General features: G+C 35.9%; 4 protein-coding genes across 6 annotated transcripts; 3 read left to right on the top strand and 1 right to left on the bottom strand.

Annotated features, from left to right (window-relative positions):
- LOC105163201 (protein ELF4-LIKE 4-like) lies at positions 169-2,400 on the top strand. Its single transcript, XM_011081464.2, has 2 exons — positions 169-533; positions 1,223-2,400. The coding sequence occupies exon 2, from the start codon at positions 1,268-1,270 to the stop codon at positions 1,613-1,615; it is 348 nt and encodes a 115-aa protein (XP_011079766.1). The 5' UTR covers positions 169-533; positions 1,223-1,267; the 3' UTR covers positions 1,616-2,400.
- On the bottom strand, positions 2,260-4,826 carry LOC105164560. 2 transcript variants are annotated; one of them, XM_011083237.2, is made up of 9 exons: positions 4,613-4,823; positions 4,260-4,343; positions 4,106-4,164; positions 3,889-3,984; positions 3,703-3,780; positions 3,310-3,372; positions 3,054-3,227; positions 2,631-2,726; positions 2,260-2,527 (listed from the first exon to the last, which is right to left on the bottom strand). In XM_011083237.2, exons 1-9 carry the CDS (start codon positions 4,785-4,787, stop codon positions 2,453-2,455), a joined length of 900 nt encoding a protein of 299 aa, XP_011081539.1. In that variant the 5' UTR covers positions 4,788-4,823; the 3' UTR covers positions 2,260-2,452. The 2 variants fall into 2 exon arrangements, with proteins under 2 accessions (XP_011081539.1, XP_020553407.1); XM_020697748.1 differs by lacking the exon at positions 2,260-2,527 and having other exon boundaries at positions 2,700-2,825; positions 4,613-4,826.
- On the top strand, positions 6,421-12,308 carry LOC105163216. 2 transcript variants are annotated; one of them, XM_011081493.2, is made up of 9 exons: positions 6,421-6,601; positions 6,934-7,051; positions 7,959-8,097; positions 8,603-8,700; positions 9,072-9,887; positions 10,293-10,427; positions 10,885-11,175; positions 11,268-11,324; positions 11,846-11,981. In XM_011081493.2, exons 2-9 carry the CDS (start codon positions 6,953-6,955, stop codon positions 11,876-11,878), a joined length of 1,668 nt encoding a protein of 555 aa, XP_011079795.1. In that variant the 5' UTR covers positions 6,421-6,601; positions 6,934-6,952; the 3' UTR covers positions 11,879-11,981. The 2 variants fall into 2 exon arrangements, with proteins under 2 accessions (XP_011079795.1, XP_011079786.1); XM_011081484.2 differs by having other exon boundaries at positions 6,422-6,601; positions 11,887-12,308.
- Positions 13,801-20,014, top strand: LOC105163232 (developmentally-regulated G-protein 2). The gene is made up of 12 exons (XM_011081504.2): positions 13,801-13,919; positions 14,193-14,280; positions 14,679-14,746; positions 14,908-14,984; positions 15,274-15,454; positions 15,566-15,622; positions 16,273-16,347; positions 17,076-17,195; positions 17,955-18,125; positions 18,270-18,383; positions 18,587-18,757; positions 19,527-20,014. Exons 2-12 carry the CDS (start codon positions 14,211-14,213, stop codon positions 19,620-19,622), a joined length of 1,200 nt encoding a protein of 399 aa, XP_011079806.1. The 5' UTR covers positions 13,801-13,919; positions 14,193-14,210; the 3' UTR covers positions 19,623-20,014.

The following is a 20,570-nucleotide window of genomic DNA, read 5'->3' on the forward strand; positions in this document are numbered from 1 at the left end:
TATTATGTAGTTATGCATATAATAATTATAATATAAAAATACAATAAAATATGAAATAGAAAATTCGATTCATCCCTTCACAAACACATTTGCATGAGTGGCTTTAACTTAGTTTGAGGTTATTTATTCGAGCCACATCGAATATGTTGTTATTTATTTTAGAAGGGAGAATAGTTTTGAATTTCCGTCACCATGATGATGATCGTAGAAAAGGGCAAAGCAATGAATGGAGGGCGAATCCCGCAGGTGAAGTAAACGAGGAGAGAGAAAGTATCCATCTCTCTCTCTCTCTCTATCCTATCTGTCAACGCCTCCCCACTCACCTCCTCTTCAATTTCTAGAGAGATAAAACGAGGAAAATCCCCCACAAAACCACCACACAGGATCCTCCCGCCTGCCTGCAACTTCCTACTCCCACGCTCTCTACTGTCAAACAAATCCCCACGTACAATACAAATCTCTCTCCCTCTCTGTTGACATTCTTGAAAAGGATAAAGGAGAGAAGAGAAGAAGGAATGTTGCTGAATTCCAAGGTAAAAACCGTGGGGGCTTTTCCAATGTTTTTCTCACCCTGTTTTGTGATGGGCTTTTGATTCTTTTTTGTTTAATGGACGTGGGGTTTCTGAATCTTGAGCTTTTTTCAGGTCTGTTGTTTGTTTCTAGCTAGATTTCTTTGTTTGTGTGTGTGGATTTTAGTGTCTTGATTTGCAGGCTTTTGGGTGCTCATTTTTGTGTATTTCTCGTCAAAATCTTCATCTTTTGGTGTATTAAGCTTTACCTTTTGGGGGTGGGGAGGTCAGGATTCAATCATTCACATATAACTCTGAGATTTGCTTAGTTTCTGAAGAATGTGCCTTCATCTGTTATAAACAAGTCAGCTGAGTGAGATACTTCATTCGAGTTTCAACTCTTTCCTTTATTGTTTTTCCTTATTTTATATCACTCATTTTATTTTCTTTTTATATGCTGTAAAAACAAGTATGTGCCCTTTTCTTTTGCAACAAATGTAAATTCCACTGCTGACTTGCCTGTCTTCGTACTCGATTCATACAAGAAAAAATACCGAATTTGTATACATTTACAGTGACTCCATAGATTTAATTGAAGAAATGCCAAGAAAAGAAAGGAAATATGAGAGATGAATAAGTAAAGCATATAGTAACACTAATCACTTGACATTTTCTTGATCTATAATTTATGGTTTCCATCTTGCTTTCTTTAGCTACTGCAGATCTTCTAATCACTTACATGAGAAAAGAAAACGGAGATGGATGAGGATATATTTTCCGGCATTGCCAATGGAGCACAGGTTGATGGCAAGGTTCTTCAGACATTTCAGAAGAACATTGTGCAGGTGCAGAACATTTTGGACCAAAACAGGCTGCTGATCATTGAGATTAACCAGAATCACGAGTCAAAAGTCCCACGTAATTTGACTCGAAATGTGGGGTTAATTCGAGAGCTTAACAACAACATCAGAAGGGTTGTTGATCTTTATAACGATCTCTCCAACTCATTTGCCAAATCCATGGAGGTTTCGTCTGAAGGGGAGTCAGGTGGGACGACTAGGTCTGATGGAAGAGCTGGACATAAGAGGGTGCGATCTAGTGATTGATCGTATTTAGGGTTGTTTCATTTGGATTAACTGTTGCGGTTACTCAGTTTCTTGAAAAGTTTTTCTTGATTTTTAACCCTCATAAAATGAGCATTTTCTTGCATAAAGGAATGGTAGATACATCTTTCTTTGTAGTTTGCAGACCTTTCTTTCTTTTCTCGAGTACAAAAGTTTGGTTGGCCAGAATGTAACATGGCAGGTCTAGATTTTTTTTTCTTTACATCCATAGGGTGAATTGAACAATCTTTTAGATAAAAAGTGACCTATGTTTACCAATTTTTTGTTGAGTCAATATGCATTTACAGAACTTTCTGTTCGAACTGAGGTTTCCTCGGCCCAAAAATCAGCAAAATTGCCAAGTCTTGATGAAATCCACTGCTTATAGGCTCTGATAGTAGTGTATGATTAATAGTTTGAAGTGCAAGAAATCTGCAGGACCCATTCTTTAATCTTCCACAAGATCCAGATTGTTGTACCACGTGCAACAAGTGCAAGATCCAGATCGTCATACCATGTGCAGCAAGTGCATGAAGACCGGACTCAGGAATGAAAAAGCAAAAGATTTGCACTTGTTCAATTGAGTTCTTTAAGAAAAAATGCCAAGATATAGTATAAATTTCTGTTCAAAATGCAGCCGGCAACAGTCAGAATAAATGACATCTTATTAAAGTGCATCCCAGGATAAACAAATACATATATGCACACTTTCTTCTCTTTTTGTGTTTCATTTCTTATCTCTGTCTCCTTGTCAAGCTCAACTCTTTTTAATAACATTCATATCCACCTAAATAACTCGATAAATAGGGAATACCTAGTTCATTGTCTTCGTGTTTGAGGTTACTCCACTGACCCATCCATCAACATAGCAAAGCACTTTTTCCAGTCAGAAACCTTCTCGGCACCATTAACCACCTGTTGTAAGAACAGAGAAACTTTGATTCAAGAATCATAACAGTTGAATAGAACTCAGGAAATAACAGCATGGACACCGTTTTGGTAACTCTAATATTAGAACCTCAAATGTCAATCCTTTCTCGGGTACGCTATCAAGGGCTTCTACACAAATAAAGGCAGCATCCTCCTTGCTCAGACTTCCCTTTACTGCACTACCCTGTCATGGATACTTCCTCGTCAATGTGAGTGGATACTCAAAGATAGCTTACATGTTCATAGCATAATTTTCTTAAGAGTAATTGCATCGACACCTCCTCTGCAGCATATTACAAAAGAAGTCCTCAGTTTTGAAAAAAAAGAAAGAAAGAACAATGTAGGATGGTTAAAGCAATTTTAAAAGCACGAAAGCAGTGTAATTTTTCAAAATTGAGGGGTTCCTTTTAGTACTCCAGGCCTTAGAGGGTGTCTATGCAACCAGTTAAGAAACTTTACTATTTTCACTAGGAAAACTCAGAAATGAGAGCACACAGAAATTTGAAATTACCTCTTCAAAGCAGAAACCTTGCTGGCCCCCAGGAGCATTCTTTAGGAGCCCAGTTCTGATTATACTATAGGGGACTCCAGAGGACTTCACCACATTCTCATCTTGCTCTGCTAGTTTTCTTGCATTGCTATTCATGACTGCTTGAATACCGGTAGAATCCCTATAGACAGACAACTGGAAGCTTCACGAAACTTACAATATCAAACATGTATTATTGGGATTGAGGTGCTGAATATATATCAGGAATTGGAGATACCTGAGATAACAGAATCACGTGCTGTATGCCTTTCCAGCTCTCAATATTGTATAAAAATCCTTCCTAAACATTATGCAGAGTTAATTTATGAAGAACTCATAATTATATCATGTCTATACAGAGAGAAAAAGAAAAAGTATAGATAATCCACGGTAGAACGAGCAACGGATTTTCGTTGATCTAGCTTGATACACACATTCAGAGAAGTATTGCCCCAATAAAGAAGTGGCAGGAAGAAAAATTACATCCATCCACAAAGAAACTAGTCGAAATGACAGGCACGTTAAAATATATGACATGTATACTCAGACCTCTCTCCTTGTGTTAATTTTACAAGAATTGAACTATTTAGTGTCAGGGAGCAAATACAGGCAACGGAAGTTTTATACATACAGTTGGACAAATAACTGCACGAACACCTCTCAAGGCTTTCTTCAGAAACGTCTTGTCCGTTGTATCACCAGCCATAGACTTCAAAGGAACACTAGCTTGTATTAGAGATAACAAAGAGAAGTGAAACAAACAACTAACGCACAATCAAATGCTCTGAAATCTTTAAAGGTAACTAGACGCACCAACCTCAACATAAGTGCCAAACGCTTCCATGGCAACTCGCTTATCCTTAACCAGTGCTTTTACTCGAACTCTTTTAACAATGAGTGAAAGTATAATCATCTGTAGAAGTGAAAAACCATTAAACTTAAAAAGTTTGCTGACACAAGACCATTGTCTTGTTTGTAGTCCTAGTCTTATAAATTCGATGGAGACAAGAAATGTAGAACTTATACAACATCACCTGACCGATCTCATTATCTCCATCCGTTACTAACACTGCATCTCTAACTCCATCTTCTTCTGTTTCAGGTAACAAAAGTCACGAATCAGTGCGGCCATTTACAAAAAGATTAACAAACTCAATAAATCCAGAACGCAATCACTCAGTACAATACCTGCAGCCTCATCTTCCTCCAATTCATTTCCATCTTTCGGCAGAAGATCAGGCGCACCATACCATTTCCTTAACTTTGGACCCCCTGTACAAGAATTTTCACACACAGATAAAGTGCTTTACGTGGTTTACTCAACTCAACACCTACATCAATAAGGAACAAATCCCATAACAAATGTACAAACATTACAAGGCAAAAACAGAAACCTCAATCACACACAAGAACATGCGTTTTTACCAGAATGAATTAGGTGATCCAAAACCTGCCCAAGTGGCCCGTTAAAGGAAACGAACAAAGCCCATGAAAAACAAAGCAACGATAAAAAGCGTGGACAGAAGAATAAAGTGGGCGACCTTCAATGTAATCAAGAATTTGGTCCATGAAACTGAGCTGTTTCTTCTTGGACGAGAAGCAAGTGAAGGAAAAGCGCTTTTCGAAACTGGAACATGGTCTGAGATTCTCGAAGGCCCGGTTGCAGTACAGGGAATAAGAGTTGAAGAAAGACAGAGTTGAAGCTGAACCCGCCATAGGAATTGATTGAGTTCAAACTGCTGGAAGTGGAAATTTCTGTTTCCCCCGAAATAAATCCTCTTATCCGCGCTTTCTCTCGTCCAATCGTTGATGATCTGTGAAAACGACGTTGTTCCCGCGGTAAAAAAAGCGTATGATCAGCACCAATAGTAAAAAAGGTAGAAAGCGCTGTGATCAGCAATATATCTTTACTGCAACTATAAAATTTGCGCCAACTTATATTAATTCATAAGATATATATATTCTTTAATTAAATTTTTTGAACAAAGTATTATTAATAAGTTCATACAATAGTTACATGTAATACATCCCTTCGGACGATTACAGACACACTTAATGTATTATATGTAAAATTCAAAATAATTTATATATTTTTACGTGATAGAATTTTTCAATTGTCAGTTTTCTTTGTTCATATAATTAATTTAGACAAATTATTAAATACAAACCAAATATAGTTATTCTAAATTTCTCGTAGTGTGGGGACTTATAGTAACTACTAACTATCATCGATTGATAATATGTACATGAACGAAAATACCCTTATATACATTACATTTTTTCATACTCTTTTCAAAGTTATGTTTCCATCAATAATTCTTTTATTTAAGGCTAATTTATTTTTATAATAAAATTTAAATTATTCACATCAATGCTTAATGTAGAAAAACTAGAAGAGTTAGGGAATTTTGTTAGGGAAAAAAAGGAGGGGGGGAGAAGATTTGAAGGAAATTATACACTATGTTTGTTTTCATTTTTAAGTTATCTTAAGGACGAGTCAAAACATACCCAATGTTTGTCATCATTTAGAAACACTTTCTCAAAGTGTTTTAAACTGTTTTAGTATAAATACATATATATATATAAAAAAGACATGATTTGATAATGAATAATAAATTTTGTCTTCCAAAACACAACATTAAACATACAATACTTATTTTAAATTATCTCCAAAAACAAATCCAAACATACATACTATCTCTAACACACACTTATTTATCTTTATTTTTCTCTCTCTATCTCCACAAAATACAACAAAATACTCAAAAAATAAATCCAAATATTATGATAGGATTTCTAAAGTTGTACCTATTTTTGTTTTTATTAAATAGGTGTTTGGGTGGACTTATTTAAAATATAAGGATAGTTGTATTGCTCTCTCTTGATGTATGATTAATTATACATAAAATATTTATAATTTAAACGATTATATTTAACACCTCTAACATTAGTTTCAACTAACAAATAGATTATTCGTCTATTAAAGTTTATTCGAAGCAAAAAAAAAAAAAAAATCTACATACATTCTAAATTTAATTTTAGATTGATTTATACATATAAAATAAATATTTTTAATCTAATTTGGAATGGATATGGAATGCCATTTATGAATCTAAAGTGTAAACATCAACCAATGAATTAATAGTTACCCTAATTCGATTCTTTTTTCAAACCAAACTTTCCCGAAAAAACAAATGGGTCGTTAATAAGTAGGCAAATGACATCTGGACAGGGGGCAAGTTTGTCAATTCACCTGCTGAAGACATATCCGGACTCCACGTCTACTTTCAGAATCAAGTTAATTCGTCACTTTCGATTCCGGACTCTTTTGACAGTACAACCAGCGTGCTCGTAAAGCAAAACCAGAACACTACTCCAACTGAACAAAGAAACCCCCAAATGCTAAAAATCCCCTCCAAAAACTTTTTCTGACCGGATTTTCACTTTGATTTTTATTTTTGCCCCAGGTTTTCCGTTCTCAACTCCCTGCCGGAATATTCCCTTATTGGGACATCGAATGAAATTCCGTGGTCAGTTGATTTACGTCAGTTCTTGATAATTATGTTTTACATGCATTTATCGCATTTTTTAGCTGATTAGTTTGACATTCTATTGATATTTATTAATTCATATTCCTATTAGTTTTTTGTTTTATTGTGGAAGAAGAAAATGTGTTGGAATTTATTTATTTTTAATTCTGGGTGAAGTCTAATGATTAAGTTTTATGTATACCAACACTAGATTAGAGTATGTTATATCGTGCATGCGTTGAGTGCATTTGAATTCAATTGAAATTTGAACTTTCAAGCTTGATTAGTTAACGTTGTTAGACGTAATATCATGTGTTTGTTCTTTTTTGCAGTCTGTGTCTATGAGTGGCAATGGGAACATTAGTTGATATTGTCGGAAATGAGGAAGCTGGAGTTGATTGTATCATTTCGCATAAGGCTGCTGATCCAGTTGTTTACCAGCTTGCTCGGGTATAAACTCTATGTGCAAGCTCGTATTGGCTTTATAGTTCTCCTGTTTGGACAAGATGTGCATTAAATATACGTATTTGGTACATGCACGAGAAAGCCGGTTTTACCACCACAGGATGGTTTTCAGACGAAATTAAGTTATAGTCTAGAATTGCTAGTGATGAAACAAATTTTCTTGGAAGTTTATTACTTACAGAAAGAACCATCGGAAGATGTTTATAATATAAGATGGACTTAGTAGGCATTTCCACTTTCTTGTTTCTTATAATTGGCCTTGTTTCCTGTCGGGAAAGTTTTCATAGAATAATATGTTTTATCTTCTCCACATACTTGGGAAGGAATGAATTATGATTTTGAGGAATGTGTAAATGTGATCATGTCATTATGATTACCAAGATATGACAGGCTTTATCACCATGGCACTTTAAGATACAAGTAAGCGCTTGATTGGGTTTGAGATGCAATGCTGAGAAGCAATTAGGTATTACTTGCATGAGGGGTGTTAGAAGCCTGAATTGTAGGTCATCTTTTAATTGCTTACTTGCACTTCCATGGAATTAAGAAAGTATGTCAACTAACTTCCTTAATGTATTTTGGGTTGAACCACTACATTAGAGTTATTCTCCTATTGTTTGCGGCTAAGAAAGTGTATATAACCTCTACTAGATTCCACCTTGCAAATGTAGTATCATGTAATGTGACAGGTCATAATTTGGTAATGTTTGAGTTGATTGGTAAGTGTAATTAATAGGTTTCTTGATTAGAAGCCTGCCAGGGATCAGAGGCAATCATTTTTACTCCTGTAATACGCTACTTTTATCTCCTCCGTCGTGATATTTCTCAGGTAAAGAAACTTGTGTGATCTATTTGTCAAGTTATTATAACTGGTACGTCATCTGAAACTTAGGTTGATGGCGATGGGAGATTAGTGCCTGCAACAGAAGATGAAGTTATGGCAGTTGAAGACTTGCTTGAAGAGGATAAAAGTAATGTCAGAACTCTGGACACCGGACAAATTCTGGAATGCAGTACAAATGGCTCAGAAGGTTCACTACAGAGCCTAGTTTTTCCTTTACAATTTTGTTTCCCATTTCCCTTGTGCCTGCTATAGTCATTATTGGCAATACTGATGCATGCCTTTAGAACATAAATCCATTGCAAGACTCTGAAGATATTCTTTGTTTGAAAAACATCTGAGCTTTGTCCTTTCTTCATTTGTTTCTGGCTTTCTGTAATTGTGGGTTTAGAACGTTTCTACCTTTTTGAAATTTCTCTAGTCATTTAAGTTGTTGCCTAGTATACCTACATGAATGCCATGTACCTGGAAAGCCAATTGCTCAAAAGGCTTAGGCAATTTAAGCGTAGCTACCAGTTAGAGAGGGGTCATATTCTTCTCCCCCTTTTTCCTACCAGTTATAGAAAGGCCAAACTTTCCTCTCCACTTGATCTGGGAAAGGTTGTGTTCTCACAGTCCTCTACCATTTCATTGAATCATGTTTTTATTTATGCTACTTTGTTTTTTGTGGCTGCTTATTCTTGTTTGTATGCCAGGCCAGCCACAACTTGAGATTCTTGAAATTGGTACAGAAAAGCCAAATATACCACCTCACCCTATGATGGATTCTGAAGAAGTAGATGTTCATCCGAAGGTATTCAGTTTGGTGTTTCAAAGATATTCTTTGCTTTTTGATCTTTGCCAAATCAGCCAATTGTACGAGGAGAGTATTTTATGGTTTTGGTTTGGCGGGTTCAGATTAGGCTGGGATGCTGAATGGAAAAATATAATTTTTTTTCTAGTCCTGGTCTATGTTATCTTATTTGTATTTAGTGCTAGTTCGTTCTTCCTATTATTCTATATGTATCTTATCTTCTGGAACTGTAAATTATTCTTACCAAATCCTGAGTCATTTTTTTCCTGTGATTTTGGGCATATTGAAAGATCTGTCATCTTATTGAATTGAAATGATTGGCTTGACTATTCTAACTGGTGATGGCATGGCCTTTTTATTTCACTATGTAGGAAAGAATTCCTTCATTAGTTTGTCACGGCAGTGATGGCAGTGTTTGCCAATCTGGGAGTCCAGGGGAATGCTCAAAGACGTTTAGTGAATTGGACAGGAGTAAAACAAATTCTAGTTTTGATACTGGTATGAAGCCTGATTTCTCTTTGTTGAATGGGGAAATACACCTGGATAATCTGTCAGTTAAAGATCTTCAGGAGACCTTCAAGGCAACTTTTGGAAGGGAGACTTCTGTGAAGGATAAACAGTGGCTCAAGAGGAGGATTATCATGGGATTGACCAACTCTTGTGACTTCTCAACCACCAGTTTTGTAATTATAGACAATAGAGTGGGAAGGAAACAAAAAACGGAAACTTGTGAAAGTGTGGATTGCTCTGTTTTGTTTGATTGTGTAGTTACATCTGCGATGGAGAACCATGAAAGTCCATCAACTTCCCATGATAAAAAAAGTGAAATCCACTCAATTGCTAATGAGACAAATATGGAAAGTTCTACTTTTCAAGACAAATCTGGAGGTAAAGATGCAGAGACAGAAGAAAGACCAGCAAAAAGAATTCGGAAGCCCACAAAACGTTACATTGAAGAACTTTCAGAAGGAGAATCCAGGGACTCTGGTGCCAAAATCGTCTCCTCAGTTAAACACCCTGCATATGACCAGCCATCTGCAAAAGTTTGGGCAAGACCTGTTCAGAATTTTGGACTGGATAGGAGATATCTCACCAGGAAAGATTCACTTGGAGGTTCTGGAATTCAGATTCCATATGTTTCCCGGATTCGCCGGAGCCGTCCAAGGGAAAATCTTATGAACCTTATGGTAACGTGAATTAATACACCTGTACATTATGTGAGCATAACTTTGATATTATGGAATTTGTTTCTGTTTTCTGACTGCATCATCTAAACCATTTCAATGTATGCACCCTGCATTGGTTTTTCTATCACTTTGTGAATAGCAAGCTAAGTGAGTTAGTCATTCTTGTGGGAGGTTGCACTCTGTCTCTCTGTCCTTCTACGGTGAACCAGTTTGAATGATTTGCCCCTTATTTGTTGTCTCTGGTGATTAAATATCATGCAATTTGGAACCATTTCTTGTCTCTTGTAAAGCAATCAATAAATCAACTTGTGTTGCTTTATGCATTCGTTTGATAAGAATGGGATCTAGCATCGACTAAGCTGGTTAGAATGTTGTAATTTACATGCTTTCAGCTGTGATGTTTAGAAACTTCAGCCTAGTGGGGAGGGCATCTCAATCAGTCTGGAAAAGAATGATGTTGCATCCAGCACACAACTTGACAAAGAATGCGGGAATAATGCACCCAAAAACAGCTTGTCTCCCAGATGGATTGAAGAGCCTGTAAGTTACTTGCCAGAACATTTAAAGTTTTGGTTTTCCCCAGTTTGTTTCAGTAAATCCTGAGATGAGATGCTTGATGAAGGTTGATTCGCTTAATTGAGTTGATCCTATCTGATTATATCAAACACAGTTACGTTTTTAAAATTAGGCTATGTAGTTGTTTCGATGGATACTGGCTATGGTTGGTGTTGTTTGTAGTAATTTTCTTCTACAATCTAAACTGAGGACCTATAGGAATATGTTGAATCGCGTGGTGAAAGTTGTTGATATATAATTTCTTTGTGGAAAGTATTTCTTGTGAACTATTTTTATTGAATAATGTGTCCTGTATGTTAATTCCTGTTTTTTCTTCTTCACTTTAAATCTTTCATGGCCTCTAGCTTCTCCTTTTATTTTCAATTTTCTTAGAGGTTAATACTGACTCATAATATTTGGTGGCATCTCTTTATGTGCCCAGCCTGTTGTTGCTTCAGAGAGATCAACCCCATATACTGAGAGGACAACAATTCAGCTGGAGGAGGAAGTGAAGCTGAAAAACGTGGAATCATATAGGAATAACTCAGATGAAGAGGTAGTTACTGTACCCACAGCTAATGGAGGAATGAGGAGGAAGCATCATCGACCTTGGACACTAAGTGAAGTTGTTAAACTGGTTGATGGGGTTGCTAAATATGGTGCTGGTAGATGGTCTGAGATCAAACGCCTTGCCTTTGCATCATATTCTTACCGAACTTCAGTTGACCTTAAGGTAGGACACCAATGAATTAATTAAGCCAGCCAAAGCGAACTTTACACTCTTCTGGCCTTAGCTATTAGATTGAAAATTCAATCACTATGCAGGATAAATGGAGGAATCTTCTAAGAGCTAGCCTTGCAGAATTGCCAACTGGAAATGGGGTGAGCTAAATGTTCTCTATTTTAGCAAATATCCACATGAGTACCAGTTCTAGTTGATTTAATAAAGCTGATTTCTATTATCGCACGATCATGATGCTATTAAACTTGATATCAGTTGCTCCGTGGCTGATTTCAATTCTTCTATTTGATTCTATATTTATTTCATTATTTATCCTGGAAGAGAGGACTTTTGATGGACAAACATTTAATATCAACCACTCCAGTAATTCATTATTGTGTTGAAACTATTGCGGGAGGATATCTGATTGTGCCTAGCATCAAATGCTTTTCAATCTGCGACTTTCCTGAAGTTCTTCATATTGACGAACAATGCAGACATCTCCAGAAAAGATGTTTCAAATTTTTCTGCTTTGTGTTTTATTTGAACTCTGTTATTGAACTTTTGTCTGTACCAATATCCATTGAACTTTAGAATTTTTCTTTCTTGATAAATACATGTGCTCGTAAACTGTTTTCTCCGTTGTTTCTTTTGAAATTGTTACTGTGTGTTGAAATATCAGTATTCTGCTCAGTGGACTGACTTCTCCGGGTGAATGAACAGATGCACGGCTCCCGGAAGCAAGCTTCAGTCCCAATCCCTGCTCCAATTCTGTCACGAGTAAGAGAACTTGCTGAAATGCAAACTCATGTTCCACCAAGCATCAGCTATTGCAAATTGGCTGAGCGTAATGAACCCAATAAAACTGTACACGAAACAAGATCAGGGTTTTTGTAGCACTGTGAATATGTGTAGTGTCTGCCTAATTTTCAATAAGAATGCTAAAACTCTGATGCATTGTAAAACTAACTGTACGTCGTTGAAGTTGATGTAGTGCAGGATTGTTAGATTTACACGACAAGTCTGCCTTCATTGATGCTGATTTTTGTATTGCTTGATGATAATCGGAAAGTTGTGCGTGTGGTTGGCTGGGGGCGATTGCAGTTGAGGCAACACTCGTTAATGTGTAATCTATGTGTGTGAAATCAATTGTCTGGTGATGATAATTCCGAACGCATCAAAGCTCACATGAAATATAAATTATTCTAAATAACTTCAGCCCGGTTGGCTGAGTTGGGAATTGAGTTTGGCTGTTGAAAACTAGCTACCTTCTAATTTCTTTGCATTTTTTTCTTTTTTGTGGCTAGCCTGAAACTTTTGCCTTGGTTGTTCTTGTCGTCATTCACAATTTTCAAATCCAGTATTTTCAAGTGAGTTGATACTTTGTTATTGAATTTTGTGTAAGAAATGAAAATATGTTTGGATCAATGTGTTGTGATAAGTTTTGGACTACATTTAAACTAGGATGCTTTGTAATTTTATTTTGTAATAAAATATGTGATAAGATGAAAATAAGTTTGGATTAAAGTATCTTCTGATGGTTTTGTATTTGAAAAGATGTCATATTTTTGTAATAATTTTTTGTATGATAGTATAGATTTTTTTGGACTTTATGATGCAATTTCACAAAAAAGAAAAGAAAGTAATCAAATACAATCTCACAATTTAAAAATAGTATAAAATTGAACATAAACGTTTGAAAATGAAATCAAACAAGTTTCTCTCATAAAATGAAATCGTTGTTTGTAAGGGAAAACAACAATTAAATGGCTGAAAAATTCCTTTTACTTTTTTAGATCATGGCTGTAAAAATCTGAGCTCATACCTAGCCAAAAGTTATACCATATTTATATATAAAGAAAATTTGTTTAATACTAACTTTCAAATATCTAAATTCATTTAGTCTTTTTAAAAGAAAAATCGGTTAGAATAGTAATTTTAATATTTTTTAATAATTTCATAATTAAAATTTTATCTTTTTTCTTAGTACATTACTACACATTTCTTTTTCTTACAATTTTTTATATTTTAATAAATTTAAAATTATTTTTCTCTCTCTCACCTTATTCTGTTTTTTTTTTCTTCTTAAAGATTTGTTTCCTTCTCCTCTCTCACGATTTCTTTTTTAGGGTAAATTACATTTTGCTAACAAAATTATGCCTATTTTTATATTTTGACATTTGATTTTTTTGGTGCGTCGCCTTACCATTTCAACCACACAAAATTCATAATTTGCCATGTATGATGATTTTTTTGTTGGTTTTCTGTTAAAAAATATCACATGCTGTGTATAAGTAAAAAATATCACATTATATAACATTTAAATATCACATGTACACTACATGTAATTTTTTTGTTAAAAAATTTGATGAAAAAATAGTTAAAAATAACAAAAATATAGATGAAATGATAAATTAATCAAAAAAAAATTAAATGCCAAAACATAAAAACAATTATAATTCAAATATATGCTCATAGAAATTATGATGAGTACTAATCAAATAAGACATCCTTGTTGTTTAATGGGTCTTCTAGTTGGGTCGCATAATCAGATTGGAGATGGGCTTTTCCTGGCCCAGGCCATCTCATTCTGTTCAGAACGCTTTCTAAAAAGCGTTCCAACGTCTAAGTCTTAGACCCCCTTCAACACCACGCTTTTACTTTGTTTACTAGAGTCTTAAAGAGCCCTGCAGCCGAATATAAGTCATCTGCTGCTGCTGCTTCTGCTGCTGCTCGTATCTCTCTCTCTCTCTAAGGTAACATCTATTGTATTCATCAATAATTTCTCCCCGTTTATTCGTATCTGCTCACATATTTCCATATGTGTGTTACGAGATATTGCTGATAATTGTAATCTGCTCGAATTTACATAAAATAGCTGATTTTTGCTAAACATTGTGGAAAGTTGTTTCTGTTTAGCTAAAATTGGAGGTCTTTCATGAACACTTTTGATTCTATCTCTGTGGTTGTGTTTCGAAGCATAGTTGGCTGATCCAGAGGTGGTTTCTGTTGCTTGTTATTTGTTTCAGGTTAATATTTAAGGAAAAATGGGGATCATAGAAAAGATTAAAGAAATTGAAGCCGAGATGGCACGAACACAAAAGAATAAAGCCACAGGTGATTATTGTTTTCTTTTTGTTTTTTTTGGGTTTCTTTTTGTTGTTGTTTTCTTTAATAAGTATATTCTGTTATGTTTTTACCGTCCCCGGTTGGCTTTTCTGTTCTATTTGTGCTTAGGATGAGAAATTATATTAGTATTTTATATATGGAATCAAGGGGCATCGGAATAGGGTTTGGGAGTATTTTCCATGAATTTGATTTGATAACCCGATTGAGTGCTAGCCGGAATCAAGATTGAGGGGTTGTCTGGAATGCTTTCACTATAAGTATGAATTGATCCTAAAGCTGCATTTTGATTTGATTCTCACATACTTGGCTTTATCCATGATGGATTTCGCTGTCTATACGAGCCTGTAAGATGCATAATCATGATAGTAACATGTTTGATAATACAGAATATCATTTGGGTCAGCTCAAGGCTAAGATAGCAAAACTGAGGACGCAACTGTTGGAGCCCCCAAAAGTATGCATCTTCTTTGATTTCTTCTTGTTTTGTCAATATGTGATGGTTCCTCGCATGGAAAATTATTGTGATTGATTTATCTTCCAAGGTTCTTTCCAAGTATAATAATTCAATTCTTTTTAGTGCCTCTATACTCTGATAATTCTTCCATGATGAATCAGGGTTCTAGCGGAGCTGGGGAGGGCTTTGAAGTTACAAAATTTGGTCATGGACGTGTTGCACTGATAGGTTTCCCCAGGTTGGCCATGTCATTACTTTAAGAGTTATGGGTTGGAAAAAGAGAAAAAATAAGAATTAGAATATTATCTTGTTCACACAATTTGATAACAGAGGATGTTTTGAACCGATAGTTAATTAATTGGCTTTTGGTGGATGGTGGTGGTTCTCTCATTTGTATTTGGGTCTATCCTTTGGCTACCATGCCTTTCTTGTTCAGTTCTTGGATTGTTCTGTTCCAGGTTATTGATATGTAAATCCTTCTTGTTTTGTGGTATTCTAAAGATATTTTTGCAATTATTTCTTGCCAGTGTTGGAAAATCAACACTTTTGACTATGTTGACGGGAACACATTCAGAAGCTGCATCATATGAGTTCACAACGCTTACTTGCATTCCGGGTATTATTCACTACAATGATACTAAAATACAGCTCCTTGATCTTCCTGGAATTATAGAAGGTGCATCTGAAGGAAAGGGGCGTGGTAGGCAGGTAAAAGTCTAGACTATAATAGATGATATATTACTAGACCTGATGCCTGGTGAAACTTACTTGACTTTAAGAGGATGTTATATGCCTGAAGGAACTTCTTGATGATTTCAGGTTATTGCAGTTGCCAAATCAGCAGATCTTGTGTTGATGGTTCTAGATGCTTCCAAAGTAAGTGGTAGTGCTATCGGTTTCTATTGGATGATCGAAGAAGTTCTTTTTGAATGTTTGTAACGTTTTGCAAGTCACACTCAACTAGCTTCCTTACATTTATATGTGAGTGCTTATGTGTGTACTGTCCACACATATTTTTGCATGCCATGATTAACAAGGAGAGATAAATCATACGTTATGCTCCTACAGCTGCCTGGGGGCTGTTACGAAAAGATCTATCTGAAACACATTGCATATGCTGCTAACTGTTAAGATAGACAAATCATCTTGACAGTATACTTGAGAACAATGTTAGCCTTATCAATATCAGTCCAATATCTTATGATTACTGTCTGTTGATGCCCTTTCAAAGTTCCACTGAATTTATGATGTCAGAAGAAGTTTTTGACACCATTAGTTGTTTGTTTGGTTATATTAATTTGAGTTGTTCCTTGTTCGGGCTCGGTTACATTGCTTCAGCTAATGTTGCCTTGATACTGAAGGAGAAAGCGTCAAGTATTTGCTTGAAGTTAAGAATTTTTTTTTCTTATATTTGGTATTGACAGTAATTCTTTAATTTTTAAGTGATTACTAATATGCAATATTTTCATTAGTTATCTAGCTTTAATTCTAATATTTCCGTGGCTCGATGATCATGAAATTTCTAGAGTGAAGGGCATCGCCAAATCTTAACAAGGGAATTGGAAGCTGTTGGGTTGCGGTTAAATAAAAGACCACCTCAAGTAATGTATTCTAATCATTCTCCATTGCCTTTTGTTCTCTTTGTTACTTTCTCGTGGCACTTGTTTATAGCTTGAGTATAGGTTTACGATCTTGCCTGATAAGATTTTTGGGAGGTTTAAAAGAGATAATCTCACTTTGTTGAATGTTGAACTGAAATTGTTGCCTCTCTCAGGGCATGGCTTTTGCAAAAGACAGGTTAGCATCCGCAAGAGTAGCCATTTTATGAGGGCATCAGATGTTTGGGCTGGTCATGGATCTAACCTTTATGCATAATACGCATGAACTATCTGATCGAGTGGAGAAATGTAGGGCGTATTTTATGCACCAAAAAGTTTTGGGTTTCAAAATAATTCCTGAAGTGCTACACAGTGAAATAGCTGTAGAGCTTCTCCATTGCATTTGATGTAGCCTTTTTCTGCCGTCATGTTTTCAATTTTAAGTATTTTATTCAACTTTAGGTACCTGGTAAGAACATAATTATCTCAAGCATTTGTCCGCGACTACTGCATCTTCCAAGCAATGTAGGGTGGATTAAGCAGAAAAGTAGGTCCTGGAAGGGGTCATAGCATTAATTAAATATGAGATTTTTCTCGTAGGAAATTACAGTAACATGAGAAAAGAAAACAGGAGTAGCTTCCCTTTAAAAAGGAGTTGTTTATTCCTTATCTCTTGGGATCTGAAATCATACTTAATCTAATTATTGACTAGTGTTTCTGTGTGATGACAGATATACTTCAAAAAGAAAAAAACTGGGGGAATTTCTTTCAATAGCACGCTACCATTGACTCATGTGGATGAGAAACTCTGCTATCAAATATTACATGAGTACAAGATTCACAATGCAGAGGTACTTCTTACTTCTTTGATGGAATATTAGCATCTGGCATGCTATAAATTTCTTTGTATATAGGAATATTCATCTGGTCTTCTTGTCAATCTGGGAACGTTTTGTTAACATCCAGAACTGCTTCTTTATCTATTTGTAAAACCGTCTATCTCTTAGATAGATGAATGGGATGTCACAAGACAGGCCACATCTTGTCTTTCATTCATTGGATTTGCAGAACTTTTCCACTGAAAAGCTACCATATATTGTGCTTTTCGAAACTTCCAGTCACTACGTGCTATAGGTAATAGGTATAATGTTTCCTTAACAAAGCACAAAATTGTAAAGAGTTCAAGGCCTGGTGTGCAAAGACAAATGATGCCTTGGGACAAGATTAACAATTAGCTAATCCACGGATGTGTATTAAATTATGCTTTGCACCTATAGGACAGCGGGAATGTATGAAGCGTCTTGGGGCTTAGTGGGACACAGTAAACTTTTGTGTGTGTAAAATGAGCTATACGCAATGTAGAAAAGATGATGCCCTTCCTTTTCTCCTAAAGCATACAATTTGTATTAAAATAAACCTTGTATTTGTTCTATTGTTCTGAACCTGGTCAAAGAAATTTGTAATTTTTAACTTCCAGTTGTCTGATTGATGTTGACTCTATTTGGGTGCTTGTGTAATGGTATATTAAATGGTGACTCTTGATGACTAATGATGATTACCTGGGACCAAGATTGCTATTGACAGTTTTTCTCCACATTAATTTTTGTAAGGTTTTGTTTCGTGAAGATGCAACGGTAGATGATCTTATTGACGTTATTGAGGGGAATCGCAAGTACATGAAGTGCGTATATGTCTACAATAAGATTGATGTTATTGGTATCGATGATGTGGACAGATTAGCGCGGCAGCCTAATTCTATTGTCATTAGCTGCAATTTGAAGGTGTGTGATCGTCTTTTGAATATGCAGCTGACTGCTTTTTTATATTCAGCAAACATTGATTGGGAGATGTATAGGGATTTATGCATCGCCTCGTTGCTTTTGTTTTGTGTGCTGAATGTTTATGTGGTTTTGTTACTTCAACAGCTGAATCTGGACAGACTGCTTGCCAGAATGTGGGAAGAGATGGGTCTTGTCAGAATCTACACAAAGCCTCAGGGCCAGCAACCAGACTTCTCAGATCCAGTGGTCCTTTCTTCTGTATGTCTCCTGATAATCTAATACACTTTCCATCACATGCTTGCAATTCTGTGGAACTATTTTGTGGAGAAGGGTTTCTTCTTTTCCATTCATTTATTTGACAATTATGATTATGTATTCTATGATTTTAGGTTTCTTGATTTGTATTCTTGCTTTTGATTATGGTCGGGCGTATTTAGTACTTTGTTGAATTTTGCTTTCAGGGTAGAGGTGGCTGCAATGTGGAAGATTTTTGTAACCACATACATCGGAGCCTGGTTAAGGATGTGAAGTATGTTTTGGTGTGGGGTACAAGTGCGAGGCACTACCCACAGCACTGTGGCCTTAGTCATACACTTCAGGATGAGGATGTAGTTCAGATTGTTAAGAAAAAGGTAATTGAGCTTTTCCATTTTGGGACTTCTCTTAGCTCTCAGTGGGCACCTCCGTTGAGTTCACATATAAAACTGGAGATTTTTTTTGGCTGTGTGTATTACCCCAATTCGTCATTATTTTTTAAACTGATGATATTCTACCAAATATTCCACCATCAAGTGAGAATCACTTTGCACAGTGGAAACAATAAGTCAGCAGCATGTTCTTTGAAAGAAGCTTAAAAACATGGAACATTTATACTAATGGACGTTCCTTTCAGTGAGTAGTGGATCTAAGGGAAGTCTTATGTGGGAAGCTTTTCTATATGTCATGTTCACACAGAAGCTAGGTTTAGATATTGCTCTGAAATTCAGTTGTGGAGTTTGCCATTGACCTTTTCCATAATGACTGAAAAAGAGATTTGCCATTGTAGTGTATTGTAGATTGTTCTGACTGGAGTCAGCTGCCTCATGAAATATTTATGCCGTATCCTTGTATCATTTTATGTGATGTCTGGTATTGATTTTGATCCAGTTTCAGTGCAACTTTATAAGATTTTCTTTGTTGTGGTTATAAACTCCTGATTGCAAATGCCAAAATATGAGAAAGCTATTGAGCTGGAGGCGCTTTTTGAATTTTTAATCCAGCCCAGAGCAGCTCTGTGGTTTAGAGCCTGATTGAACTTTATACGTTGGTCTATATTATAGTTGAGGTTAAGAGTTAAAACTAGTGACTTCCATGCTGCTTTATTTATTTTTGGACATTCTTCTGTGGCAACATTTCTTGCAGGAGAAAGAAGATGGAGGTAGAGGCCGGTTTAAATCACACTCCAATACTCCTGCTCGAATTTCTGACAGAGAAAAGAAGGCTCCTCTGAAGACATAAAGTGTGATGGTGCATAATCTCTACAAAGCTTTTGGCTCATTTGACATCGTGTTTTGCTGCTGAACAAGTACAAAAAGAGGAAGTAGCCAAAGATTTCGTGATGAGTCCCCTACAGAGCTTTCTCAAGATCGATATGTCTTATCCCATGTTACATGTTTTAGTAACCTTTGATCAACTGTCCACACTGATGGCAGGGAAGCATTGGTGAGTCATAGCTATTTGATTTTTTATCTTCCCATTGTAAAAGAAATTCAACCAGATTATGCAGATTTTGATGGGATTTTCTTACATTCTGTACCACACATAATCGGACTGTGCTAGTGTTTCTTGTGATGCTAGTTGGATATAAATCTGACGAGCCAGCTCTTGCTAGGATTGAAGTTCATGCTTAATTTCACATCAAAGGTGAGATCGAATGCTTTTAGTCTCAAAATACAAGGGAGGGATTGTTGTACTGACCCTTTATCCTCTATTTCTTTTTCTTATTTTAGTTGGGTTCTTCTAATGTGGTTTGATAATGAAATTTGAGCGCAATTAATTGGTTAATCAATTCTTTGAGATATACACAAATTAAAGAATTTAAAATAACATGATACCTTGTTTCCTTCAACTGTCTGAGATATCCAGTTTAATAACCCGTTTCCTTGCAGTTAGGTTGGTTCGAGAATTATGCCTCGTCTCTTTGATAACAGATGACTGGACGGACTATAATCCCACTAGGCCTACTTGAGGGGGATCGGGTTTGATTTTACGCCATCTGTCATTGTGAATGAGACAAGATACTCCATATATCTGCAAAAATAACATCATTTCACATCTTTCTCTCATTCTAGAAGTAGAGACAACTCAACTCCTACCTACAGGTCCAGTATCTTCAAATTCACAGAGCCATTTTTAGATCTTTTCTTCTTCAGTAAACTGTATTCCCTCCACCCACCAGCCAAAGAG

The sequence above is a fragment of the Sesamum indicum genome, linkage group LG1 (assembly GCF_000512975.1).
Source record: "Sesamum indicum cultivar Zhongzhi No. 13 linkage group LG1, S_indicum_v1.0, whole genome shotgun sequence".
NCBI classification, from domain to species: Eukaryota; Viridiplantae; Streptophyta; class Magnoliopsida; order Lamiales; family Pedaliaceae; genus Sesamum; species Sesamum indicum.

What these genes read in the sequence shown, in the direction of transcription:
- LOC105163232 (XM_011081504.2), top strand. Translation starts at nt 14,211, where the DNA reads ATGGGGATCATAGAAAAGATTAAAGAAATTGAAGCCGAGATGGCACGA. An exon ending in GAAAGGGGCGTGGTAGGCAG is followed by an intron (nt 15,455 to 15,565) that starts GTAAAAGTCTAG and finishes TGATGATTTCAG; the next exon opens with GTTATTGCAGTTGCCAAATC. An exon ending in TCATTAGCTGCAATTTGAAG is followed by an intron (nt 18,126 to 18,269) that starts GTGTGTGATCGT and finishes TTACTTCAACAG; the next exon opens with CTGAATCTGGACAGACTGCT.
- LOC105164560 (XM_011083237.2), bottom strand. Translation starts at nt 4,787, where the DNA reads ATGGCGGGTTCAGCTTCAACTCTGTCTTTCTTCAACTCTTATTCCCTG. An exon ending in AATTCTTGATTACATTGAAG is followed by an intron (nt 4,344 to 4,612) that starts GTCGCCCACTTT and finishes ATTCTTGTACAG; the next exon opens with GGGGTCCAAAGTTAAGGAAA. An exon ending in GTGCAGTTATTTGTCCAACT is followed by an intron (nt 3,373 to 3,702) that starts GTATGTATAAAA and finishes CATAATGTTTAG; the next exon opens with GAAGGATTTTTATACAATAT.
- LOC105163216 (XM_011081484.2), top strand. Translation starts at nt 6,953, where the DNA reads ATGGGAACATTAGTTGATATTGTCGGAAATGAGGAAGCTGGAGTTGAT. An exon ending in AAAATCTTATGAACCTTATG is followed by an intron (nt 9,888 to 10,292) that starts GTAACGTGAATT and finishes TGTGATGTTTAG; the next exon opens with AAACTTCAGCCTAGTGGGGA. An exon ending in GAACTTCAGTTGACCTTAAG is followed by an intron (nt 11,176 to 11,267) that starts GTAGGACACCAA and finishes ATCACTATGCAG; the next exon opens with GATAAATGGAGGAATCTTCT.
- LOC105163201 (XM_011081464.2), top strand. Translation starts at nt 1,268, where the DNA reads ATGGATGAGGATATATTTTCCGGCATTGCCAATGGAGCACAGGTTGAT.